Genomic DNA, 12,418 nt, shown 5'->3' on the forward strand with positions numbered 1-12,418 from the left:
CGCGTTTCTGGAGACACTATTTTTATTGCGAGGAAGAATCATCTCAGTGGCGCTTGACGAGAACACCTTGATTCAGCAATTTTCATTTCAGGCGCTCTATAAAAATAAAACGAAATGAAATCAACGGTTCGACCCAAGATCATTGAGATCATTACAGGGTCAAATCCAGGACCACTACACTACCTGCTGCCCCCTTTATGGGTCATGAGTGTATTTTACCTTTGATTCTCCTTGTTTACACCAGTGAATCAGAATGACTTCATTCACTGCACAGTGAACTGAAACATAACATTGCTACAAAAGACACACGCTGTGTCATATTTTGTTGATCACATTTTTTATATTCCTTGAGGAAATGACCTTGGATCTGTGCATAAAAATGTTCCATTTTTTCGATAACATGCCGCACTGACCTTGTATACTTATTTTGTTTCATGGTGTTATTATTTTGAAGGTGATGGCAAAAGATAAACTAAGCACGTCAAGTGTAGCTAAGGAATACTAAAGTAGACATAGCGTCGGCTCCAGTCACACTTTTCCTTGCTTACTTGTCGGCACAGAAGCATTCAGAGAACATGCATGCAAGATGTCACCTAAAAGGGCAATTGTGTGACGTTATCATGGTGTTTTATCACACACAGGTTGCGCTCCCAATAGTTTCCAAAACTGTGAAGTTAATTCACTCTGTGAATTTGTTCATGTGGCGCAGTAGCCCTTATAGTTGTTAAGCATCAGGTAGAAACAGTTCCTGGCTCAAATCCCAGCAGGAACCCTGCTGTTGTACCAACACATACCTAATGTTAACTCCATGGATGCAGATTTCCAGCTCTTGAACTGATAAGTTAGTTCAGGAAACAGTCCTGGACAGGCTACTGCTGTATTTGCTCACAAACTTTCGATACGTCATTGTTCAAATGTGTACTTTTCTGGATCGGTAGCAGCCCAAACATTTATGGACTTAGGACTGATCTGAACAGGAATGGTTTTATAATGAAGTGAACCTTGGTAATCTCTGAAGGGAGTTGAAATACGGGGGTGTAAAATTTTTGCTATTAAACTGTTGGAAAAAAAATGAAAACCCATTTTAATAATGAGTTTTATTAGAAAACTGAAGATCTGCCTCCTTATATATAATGTACATCACCACCCTGTGTCTTTGAAATGTTGTACCTTTGTAGGTGACATTTTTTGTGAAATTAATTGTCTCTCTACACAGTAAGTATAGTGTATATCTATTTGGTCCCCCAACTTCAGTCTGGAAAATGCATTTAGTTTTCAGTCTGTTTTCAAAGAAAGTATAAATTTGTGTTTGTCGCACAAATAATGCTCACATGAATGTTATCATAAAAAATATAGAAAACTTCTTTATAAATTCAGATTTTATTTTCGCTTCTTCATGGTCTGGATGTATCTCTGTTTTGGATATATGTTTATGTGTACCTTTTCTAAGTTAGAGACAGAAGTGGAAAGGGTGCCACAAACTAGAGCACCAGCCCAGGATCTGAAGTCAAAGGATCCCTCCCAGTTTTGGCCCTACCATCACTCAGATCCATCTGAGCTTGAGAACTTTGCCATGTGACTTCCCTTGCTCAGTGTCCCTGGAGTTCATTTGGATCTCTAATGGTGTCTATACACACACGCACGTCAGTGTATCACCCCCTGTGATGTAGCTCCAAAATTGTGATCTTCAGGACCAGACAGTTCCATAACACATTTCAGCTCCCAATTTAAACACAGAGTGAGGTCTCTTAGTAACCAATAATTACTTTCACAGTACATTTAACCTTAAAATAGACTTAAAATGGAGGAGAAGGAGAAAACAATGTGTTGGCTGACAACTAGAAAAGCACAGTGCTGTTCTAACAAAATACCTTTACTGGTGATCACCAAACACCAAAATGCCACAGATGTATAAATAATAGCACATCTGGATAACCAGTATCTGGCCTGATCTCTTACACTCACTGTAAACTAGGCTGTGGTCCTACTCTGAGTGAATACTTGTTCCATTGGCTCAGAAATACAATGGCTGCACATATTGTCATTTTCTTATATTTTATGTACAGCAACCATAATAAATAATGTCTAAATGAATAAACAAAATAACAACCCATGTGTTCCACAATATTTTATTATTGTTGTTATGCAATTTATAGCACAACAACAACAACAACAACAACAATAATAATAATAATAATAATAATAATAATAATAAGAAGAAGAAGAAGAAAGTTCTTGCAGGGGCTCCTGTTCGGCAGGCCTGGGCTCTAAGGTACAGCAGGGACACTGCAAACCAACACCCACTTGAAGGCCAGTCCTTGCAGGAGTCCCTTAATTTTCAGCAGGGAGGGCATTTGAACGATTCCCATGTCAATTGATGTGCATAAGGGAATTATGTAATCTGTAACTGTCCTGCAGCCTTGTGGAACCCAGAACCAGGGCAGGAGGCCACATCAAAAATGTCATGATTCGAAAAGGCGAAAATAACAAATCGAGCTATAATGTCAAGAACAGGGTAAAGAAAAAATAGTTTTGTTATATTTTATTCTTTTTTGAGAAAATGAACGGTGCAATTCTTTTCAGCAGTTTTGCTGATTTTTCCCCAATGCACACAGCAACATCAGTTGAAAGGAAATTTTTTTAAAATAATTTAAGTAACCAAGCATAGAGATACAAAATATGTAATTTTCCAACCAGTAATCACTCGGACAAGTGCTGGATCAGGAGAAACTGCAGAATCCTCTCTTGCAATGGTTCGCTGCAGCAGGCAGCACAGCGGTTAGGGTCTCTGCCCTTCAGTCTGCAGATCGCATCCCCTAAAGTCACAGCTGTGTGAGACATAAGAGTCATCTCGTTGTTTACTTTAATAATTGCATAGAATATTTTTTAGGTCTTACCTCTCCTGGGCTGTGCATTTGGACACGAGTTCAAATCCAGCTCAATCTGTATGAAGTTTGCGTGTTCTCAGTGTGTTTGCTTGGATTTCCTTCCACAGTCCAAAGATATGTGAGGAGGTTCTCGGTTCTGTTGTGGTGTAACGACCTTCCCCTGTCACTCAGAACTGCGGAAACTGTCTATATTCAAGAAGGGTCTGAAAACTCACCTTTTCCAGATCCACTTCGCCCAAGATCTCTCCAGCTCATCTATGGTGTAACTGTCCACGCATCATAACTCCAGAAGCATCCCCAGATACAACCTTTATTCAGCCACTACTCTGGCATTATACTTGCTTGTTTGTGTATCTTATAATATTAAATTAAAAAAAAAATGGTGGGAGTGTATCAGGATTTGTCTATCTTGTGTTTTATGCACCTACTCGAACGATGAACCTCGGTGCAGCAAGTGGTAGGGAACAAATTAGGTTTGCTTAAGACTTCATTGTCTGCAGCTATGCCTCCTTCTCTTAATGTAATGCATAAATTGTACGTCACTTTGGACTAAAGCTAAATGAATAAATGTAAATGTAATGTGTTTCAAATGAACTGGGGGCTCCAAACTGCCCTTTGTGTGTGTATTTTACACTGCTCTGCAGTACAAATGTGTGAATGACTGTAGGTACTTCCAACACACAGTATATCTAACACTGTCACCTTGAATAAAAGTGTTCTGTAAATACCTGGAAATAACAAGAATAAAATTATTGTGAAGTTGATCAATATTCTAAAAATCACATGATCGCAAAAAGTTGTCAGCTACATTCAAGGTAACAATCATTGTACGTCATAATTGTGGAGAAAAGGATCTGCTGAATGAATAATGTAACAGCATCAGGATATAGAAGAATTAGACGACATTTCAGCATTTAAATATATTAAGGAAATAAACTTGAAATTATTTGATTTCACTATTATTGCACAATTCTGTAGGCATTAGAAATCCCAAAGTACTAATAAACCAACGGTCAGTAATCCATTCTAACCGAACACGACCCAAACTGAACGCGGACCTGACCACGAATCACTCAAGCGGGTTGCGCTGCGGCCGTGCGCGCCCCCGCGCTCTGCGCCATGTCGTCATCGCGCTAAGACGGCGACGTCACGCTCCGCTCCAGCTGGTCGCGCTGCGCTGCCGGGCACTACTGTGCGCGTGCAGCGCGCGTCCTGCCCATCCCCGCGAGCGCGACGGCGCAGGTGAGGCGAACGCGCGGCTCCGACGGCTGCTGCTCCTGCTCCTCTTCGCTCGGGGATGCTGAGGGCGCGTTAAGCTAGGCACCGGGACCGCGCGCGGGCTCCACCTCCCTGGCTCAGGTGCGCGCCGCACGGCTGTGTTGACTAAACCAAGAGAAAGAGGAAAAAGGATGGAGTTCAAGCAGCTCGTCGACACGGCGGAGAAGTGGTGCGCGAGCAACCCGTTCGACCTCATATTCGCCGAGGAGACGGACGAGCGGCGCCTGGACTTCTATGCCGAACCAGGCCTCTCCTTCTACGTGCTCTGTCCCGACACCATGAGCGGGGGGACGGACAATTTTGTAAGTGCAGGAGGAGGGAGGGAGGTCGGTCGGTCGGTCTGTCTGTCTGTCTGTCTGTGGGGCGCGCTTGTGCGTGTGCCCTCATTCCGATGACGTCATACCGCGAGTGTCTGCAGTTTGGTGCATCTCGCGCCTGACTCGTCGTCGGCTCAGTAGTCATATTCAGGTCTGTAGGAAAAAATGTAAATGACATGTTTACTCACCCGGAGCCGGCGGAGGGCGTGGGGCCGCGATGCGCGGTCACGAGCGGGAGGGAGCGGGGCCTGGACACTGGTGACTATACACACTTGTGACACCGCTGCCCGCCATGACCATGTGGCGTCACACGCACCGGCTGACCCTTAGCGTGTCATCCATTCGCTTTGTGTGTTGCTCTCATGTGTGGGGTTCAACATGCTTCTGTCTCTTTGAGATGCTTAAGGGGGATTCAGGTTCTGCTCCTTGCGTTTGTAGACCGACCACCCCACCCGACCCCACCCTGCGGTTGCAGTGGAAGGCCCAATAGCCTGTGCAGAGCAATGCCTCTGCCTGGGGGGGAAGGGGGAGCTTTGGCAGTGTGAGGATGGAGTGCAGCGCGACCCCGCACCCACACCCAGTATCGCGCAGAGCATCACTGGGCAGTTCCGGAGAATGACTCATTTACCATGTTGTCCCCTTTCACCACACAGAACGTGCCCCTCATGCTGAGCCTTTGCGGGTGGATCTACGAATCCTGCAACTCTGCTCGCCTGGGCTCCACCTTTGGGCAGTTGGCAGGGGACCCCCTCACCCCTAAGGGGGGCATCTGATCCTTTTTAATGAGTGGGGGGCTGTGTGGCCCTCCTAGCTGGCCAACTTGATGCAGTCATGTGCTGCGCTTGCTGAGAGCTTCAGTTCCAGTCAGTTATCCCTGCCCCTTCACTCAGCAGATGGAAGACAGTCAAGCTCCCTCACCCCTGGTAGGATGCTTCTGGTCAAGGCTTGCAGCACAGGCACCTTTACTCTGCTGGAGATCTGGACTAGCTTGGAAGCCCTGGGGATGAACTGAAATAAATATGTAAATATTTGTTACATGCTGTGGTGAAGAGGGGTAAAACCTTGAGTTAACAATCCAACACTCCACAGTTGGTGCCCCCTCCTGGCGGACTGTGAGAAGTGCCCAGCAATGGGGGCCTTTCTGTTCAGTGGAACATTTTATGCCTGTGGATGTCTGGTTACTGGGGCAGATTGGTCCTGGAACAGCCTGGGTAGGGTGCCATGTGACACCTGGTGTTGGTGGGGCAGGTGAACACAGGACTTGTTCTCACTGCTGATTTTGAAATAGTTGCACCAGATGATGCAGAGGAAGTAGTGTGGAACTGCCCCCCCCCCCCCAGGTTTTCCTGGCAGGTGTGTGCCTCTGTGCCTGGCTGCTCTAGATTCTCGCACCTCGTAAGTGGCTCAGCCGCTGTTACCGTCCACATCTGAGTTTTTGTGTGAGTGTTTCGCACACGGTGGTCCAGCTTTGAGTGTGGTGCTGCTGTGTTGTCAGCCATGTGATGTGTGCACGCTGATGGGTTGTCCGTTTCGGCAGCACGTGTGGAGCGAGAGTGAGGACTGCCTGCCCTTCCTCCAGCTGGCCCAGGATTACATCTCTTCCTGTGGGAAGAAGACCCTCCTGGAGATCCTGGACAAGGTGCTCACATCCTTTAGGCCGGTGAGTGTGGTGCACCACAGTTTGACCGCTCCCTCCTCTCTGACCACTGTGGTCACCCTAACATCAAGCTGCCTGTGTGCGGGTGCAGGTTTGTGTCCATATATATGCAGCAGTTATGACCTTGCACTGAGGGCATTTGAAAAGAGAACATTTTTGAGTTTTAGGTAGCATTGTGGTTAAAAACCAGGACTTCTGACTATGGGTTGCCTGTTTAATGGACTTGAAGTCCGCTGTCAGCAGGTCTGGTCACAAAACTGTCTACAGTTGGACCAGATGTGTCTTTTAACTTGATTTGTTTGTAACTCCAGAGTCACTGTTACAGTCATTAAACGCTGAGTAATAGAGATGTCCTTCCACTTATTAATCGAGTCAGCTGATAAAACCCTATAATAAATAAACAATTCCATCATAAATAACACTTCCATCCATCTAGCATCGGCAACTGCTTGTCTAGTGCAGGGTCGTGGTGGTCTGCTGGACCCCGGACATGACAACACTACATTGCAGTGTAATGTGCTCATTATTAATCATGAAGTTGTAATTACGTTAGAATTAAAACTTGTTTAAAGTTACTGAAAACGAAAAATACTATTGGTTCTTTGCACGAACATGTGATCTTTGTCAACTTGGAGTCACTTTCACCTTCATCAATGAAAGCTTACTAAAGCTCATTTTAGTTTCTATAAAAATCAAAGCTTTACCAAAGTAACATTTACCAAAGATGCCATAGACCATAGTAAATAAAAATATTTAACATTGCTTATAATTTTTAACTTAAAGCTACATTAAACTAAAATAACTGAATATAATAATGCATTCTCTCCACAAACTCCTTTTCATGTGCCACATTTCTCATGTTGTCATTGATCACCAGCTTTCACAGATGCCAGGCGGGAGCTGTAAATACTGTGGAAGTGACTTAAATGAAGGGCATGCTCCTCTTTGGATTCTCCTTATTGCCAAAGAGCAGAAATTTTCCCACAACAGTTATTTTAGGAAATTGGACAGTAAAGAAACACAATTTAAAAATTGGAGAAAATGTTGCTATTTTGAAAAATGTTACTCTAAGATTTGTATTGCCTTCATGGTTTAATTTTGCACATTAGCATTTGTATGTTTTGTGTGGCACTAGGAAATTAAAAATATGACCATAAGAGTCAGCAAATCCAAGTTCAGAATTGCAACCACAGCAAGGGTTTGCCTGTAAACAAACTCCATCTTCTCAGATCTTCCAAGTAGTCGCCTTGTTTGTTGCAGACATCTTAAAAAGATTCCATATATTTTGAAATCTTTGCGGTGTTGTACTCATTACTGAACCTCAAGTGAGATGTACGTCACTTTGGAGAAAAGTGTCTGCTAAATGGATAAATGTAAATGTGACTGTACGTTGCAAGGACTACATTGTCCAGTGCATCACTGTTTGTAAATAAATGCAATAATAATAATAGCACTTTATTTCAGTATTCAAAGTGATTTACTGTAAAACTGTAATAGCATTAAAAACATTGTTGTAAATACAGATTTGTTAAGGGAGTGTCATAAGCACCCCAGCATCTTTCAACATAGAATTGTGATCACTAATAATTTTCTTTTGAGTGGCTGGTTAATCAGCAAAATGAAACTCAAAACAGTTTAAAAAAAAATCACTTAAGTATTTAAAGTGATTTTCAAGTGTATGACGCTCATACATGAAATGTTTTTGGAAATGCAAAATTGGATGAAATATATTTGTTTAAAAATGTCTTAAAACATTTTATTTATGAATGGAATGTCAGATTTTTTAAAAATCATAGAGCATACAGTAGAATGACAGGACCCCCCCCCCCCTCCCCCTGTTAGTCTGGTCATGTGAGGACAAGCAAGTCATGTGAAGGCCCTGCCATTCTTGAACCCCAACTCTTAGACCAAGTGGCTCTCCAGTGAAAGAGTGCATCTCTAATGCATTGATGACAGGATGTGTTTCTGCAGCTGCTGGGCCTCCCAGACATGGAGGAGGACACTTTTGAAGAGTACCATGCCGATGTAGAGGAGGAGGAGCCCGAGGCCGACCACCAGCAGATGGGTGTCAGTCAGCAGTAACATCTCCCAGCAGCACCTGGTGGAGCCAGAGATTGCCTTGGGTCTGCCCACCCCTCACCAAGTTCCCCAGACCTCCTGCTCACACACAGACACGGACAGGACAGCCAGCCGAATATCAACACACACCCCACTGATTGCGTGACCATTATGCTTTTCAAGTTGTTTGCCCTATCAGATGTTTGAATCTCAGTGTCCAAAAACAGAAAGTTGTAGAATATTCTAGAGGAACAATGGCTCCAACTGCTCTGTTCAACAGGCCTCAGGCCTGAGGGGAGGGTCAAGGATGGCACAGAGTCTCGTTGCACATTTTATTTATTATAATTGTCAGCGGTGTTGTAGCATTGGCAGAGTGGTGGAGTTTGAAACAGGAACTCTGAGAGCAGCACCAGTGGCTGTTAGCACCTCCGAAACAATGACATTAATAGAAAATGGTTCATTATTGGATAATTTCCTGCATGAAAAAAATAGCATGATCTGTGTTTTTTAGTTACTGCAATTCTTGACATGTCAGACTGATCAGACAAAAAACAATTCTCATACCTGAGTCAGGAATGAGAGTCTTGACCCAACCTCCAGCTCCTTAATGCTACTGAGGAAGGAGGAGGGGCCAGAGTTCTTTTGACCAATCAAGTTGCAGGGTGGAGTTCAGTCTGTTAATTTGTCTTAAAGGGCCCCTTCCAGCATGGTTTCATGGCAGGGCAGCAGGTGGGCATGGATAGTATGGTGTAGGGACAGGTAGGAGTAAGCACAGTGACCCTCAAGGCATCCCAGTATAGGCTCATCCTTTTTCTGCTGGTTGTGGTTGATTTTAGTTGAGGATTTCCCTTCAGCTGAGCTGTCTTTTGACCCAAGAGTTTGTGCCTTCTTTGCTTTCCTCTCCCTTTTTGCTTGTTCACAGTTGAAGCCAGTGAGGCTTAAGCAGGAAACACACTCCTTAGCTCAGCCAACAGGCTCCTTTTTCATCGGTTGTTCGGTTGAAAGTTTGCGAAATTGATGTACGAGCTGCTCGGTGCATCTCCAGGACACACCTGTCCACATGCTGTAGACAACCGAGGAGCCTGTAGGTTCATGGTTACTCTAAAAGCATTTCTAGGCTCAGAACTGACTCAGTGCACAAAAGTAGTTTGTCCAATCAAAAGATAATTGTCAACACACACATTGACTAAAACCCCGCTTGTCCCAAGCAGGGTCGCGGCGGAGCCAGAGCCTAGTCTGGCAACACAGGGCGCAGGGCTGGAGGGGGAGGGGACACACCCAGGCCGGGACGCCAGTCTGTCGCAAGGCACCCCAAGCGGGACTGAAACCCCAGACCCAGCAGGCCAAACCCACTGTACCATCACGCCCTCTAATTGTCAACATACATTTGCAATATTATCACGTGGACATTCTGACATTCTGACGCAGCACCTCTGTGAGGGGATCAGGGGACCAGCCTTAAGAAACAAAGCGGTGACAAAAGCAATTTCTTCATGAAAGGTTTTTCAAACTTTTAATTGCCGGCTGATGCCTTGAGCCCAGACACATGCACAGACACTAAGACACATACACACACTTCTCTCTGATTAAATAGTTTGGTTTTGTTCACTGAATCTGCTATGTGCTCAGCTCCTGCCAGACCTTTTCCCACAATCCCGCTGGAAAACTGGTGATGGCAGGTGTCTGTAGTGTGGGATACCCCGTAGCCTCGATGGAGGGAAGTGGCTGACCTGCAACCTCACTGGACCTCAGCAAATGCTCCCTCACTCTGATTTCTTACCCAGATGCCCCTTTATTAACTCCGTACCATCTAATTCTTGGCTCAGATTGTCTTCCTCTTCATGCCGGCTGTACTGTACATGTAAAAGCGCACCAGAACTGTTGAAATCTCTTGTGATTTCAGTCTCAGCTGCTGTTTTTGCTTTTAGATTTTTGGTTTTGGATTATATAGTTCAGCTATTCTTGATTTAGATCTCATCTTACAGCTTCTATGAACCTAAGCAGCACTAGGACTCTTGTGTAGTTTCACTCATGTTTGCTTCTTGAAATGTGTTTTTATTATTATTTGGTTGTTTTTCCTTATGCATTTTAAGTTTTCTACTCCAGGGTATAATTCAACATTAAAATATATGTTAAAACATTGTTCATTCCTGTCTATTTTGTTAACTCTCTTATTGTTGCCAGACAAACTACTGCAGTGTGACTACTGAACTAAAGCTTGAAATAATTCACTGCTATGCACCCTGGAATTGGTATATTTTCTGCTTAGGCTGTGGGGAGAATGGAGTGTGTTTCTTCATGAAGCTGAGACAGAAGTTCTTGTACACTGCGCAAACATGGGTACCATTATAGGCACTCTAGTAAACAGTGTAGCCTGGGTGTGACATAGATGAGTTTTGTCCTTCAGTTCAAAACAACTGTGATCATAAGGAATGTCACAGTTTCATCATGAAAAGTGGAAGTGGTAGAATATTCTTTTATTCTGCTTTAATTTGTGTCATGTACACTGCTACAGTAGCTCACTTTGTCTGCTGGGGTTTGCAGTACCTCTTCCGGACAGCAGGGGGCATCAAGTATTTCCTCTGGCCAATTGGGCTTTGGATATGAAATGAGCATAGCAGCTTAAAACCTTGGAGATCACCATGAAACCAATGAGAAATAATGTTCTGACCTAACGGTCTCTCTCACACACACACTCTCTCTTTCTGAACTGCTTGTCCCATACGTGGTCGCGGGAAAATGGAGCCTAACCTGGCAACTCAGGGCGTAAGGCTGGAGGGGGAGGGGACACACCCAGGACGGGACGCCAGTCCGTCGCAAGGCACCCGAAGCAGGACTCGACCCACTGCGCCACCACGCCCCCCACCTAATGGTTATTCTAACTTTAAAATGAACTGTTAAGATTCTGGGTTCATTGTGTGTGTGTGCCTGTGTAGCCATTTTTCAACTAATAAACACACATACTATATACACCTCAAAGACATTGTGAACATGGCCCTGTGTTATTGAATTTTAAAAGATTTTCTCTCCGTAACTTTTTTAAAAGGATTACACCATAACAAATTACATAACCTTTTGCTATGTACTAATCTGCCCTTCCCTGCTTTACACTTTTATGCATGTTCATTTTATTGCCGTTTTAAATGTATGCTGAAAGTCATGTTTTGGAGAACCAGTGGAAACACACACACACAAATATTTCAGTTCTGCCAAGAGAGGCTATCCAACGACAGTGGGTCATGGGACCTGTATAGCAGCAAATGGGGTCATGTTTGCAAAACAAATACTTACAGGGTATTAAGCAACAGCCTAAAGAGGCAATAAAAGCTAAAAATGTTCAGCTTGTATGCTAAAAGCCGAAATCAGTAAGTTTATTAATGAAAGCAGCAGTATGAGACTTTCCTGGTGTTTTCCGTTTAGACACTGTTCTGGACATGACACCCCAGCCAGACCGCTATGCTTTCCACATCTGCTCGCTTGGTGGTCCCACACATGAAGGTTCTCGGTTCTGGCTCCATCGTGGTGGAATGACCTCCCTCTCTCACTCAGAGTTGCTGAAGCTTTGTCCACATTTAAAAAGGGTCTGAAAAGTCACCTCTTCCAGACTCACTTCACCCATGATCTTTCAAGCTCACGTAAGATGTAAATGTTCATGCACCATAACTTTAAGTTCATGCCTGGATAAACCTTTAGACAGCTACTCCTGTAATGTAACTTTAATGTTTATGTATCTCAAAAAAAAAATAGTAGGAAGGTGATCAGGAATTGTTTTTATGCAGCTACTCGTGTGATGAACATTGGTTCATATGGTGGAAACAAACTAACTGCACTTAAGAATCACAAGTCTGCATCTGTCTTTCTCCTGATGTAACAAACACATTGTATTTTCTATGAGATGTATATTGCTTTGGAGAAAAGCATCTGCTAAATGAATATGTAAATACACACACACACACATTGTCTGAAACTGCTTGTCCCAAGTGGGGTTGCAGCAAGCCAGAGCCTAACCTGGCAACACAGGGCACAAGGCTGGAGGGGTAGAGGACACACCCAGGACGGGACGCCAGTCCATCACAATGCACCCCAAGCGGGACTCGAACCCCAGACCCACCAGAGAGCAAGACCCGGTCCAACCCACTGTGCTAAATGTAAATATCCTTTGTTAATTTGCTCTAAAAGTCAGGATGCAAGTTTTGTTAGGACTCTACCAGTGTGTGCAT

At 44.1% G+C, this 12,418-nt stretch overlaps 1 protein-coding gene across 1 annotated transcript; it reads left to right on the plus strand.

Annotated features, from left to right (window-relative positions):
* Positions 1-4,023: 4,023 nt before the first annotated feature.
* Positions 4,024-9,949, plus strand: mturn (maturin, neural progenitor differentiation regulator homolog (Xenopus)). The gene is made up of 3 exons (XM_018765871.2): positions 4,024-4,468; positions 6,021-6,143; positions 8,112-9,949. Exons 1-3 carry the CDS (start codon positions 4,298-4,300, stop codon positions 8,220-8,222), a joined length of 405 nt encoding a protein of 134 aa, XP_018621387.1. The 5' UTR covers positions 4,024-4,297; the 3' UTR covers positions 8,223-9,949.
* The last annotated feature ends 2,469 nt before the right edge of the window (positions 9,950-12,418 follow it).

Source organism: Scleropages formosus, chromosome 23 (genome assembly GCF_900964775.1).
Source record: "Scleropages formosus chromosome 23, fSclFor1.1, whole genome shotgun sequence".
Classification (NCBI taxonomy): Eukaryota; Metazoa; Chordata; class Actinopteri; order Osteoglossiformes; family Osteoglossidae; genus Scleropages; species Scleropages formosus.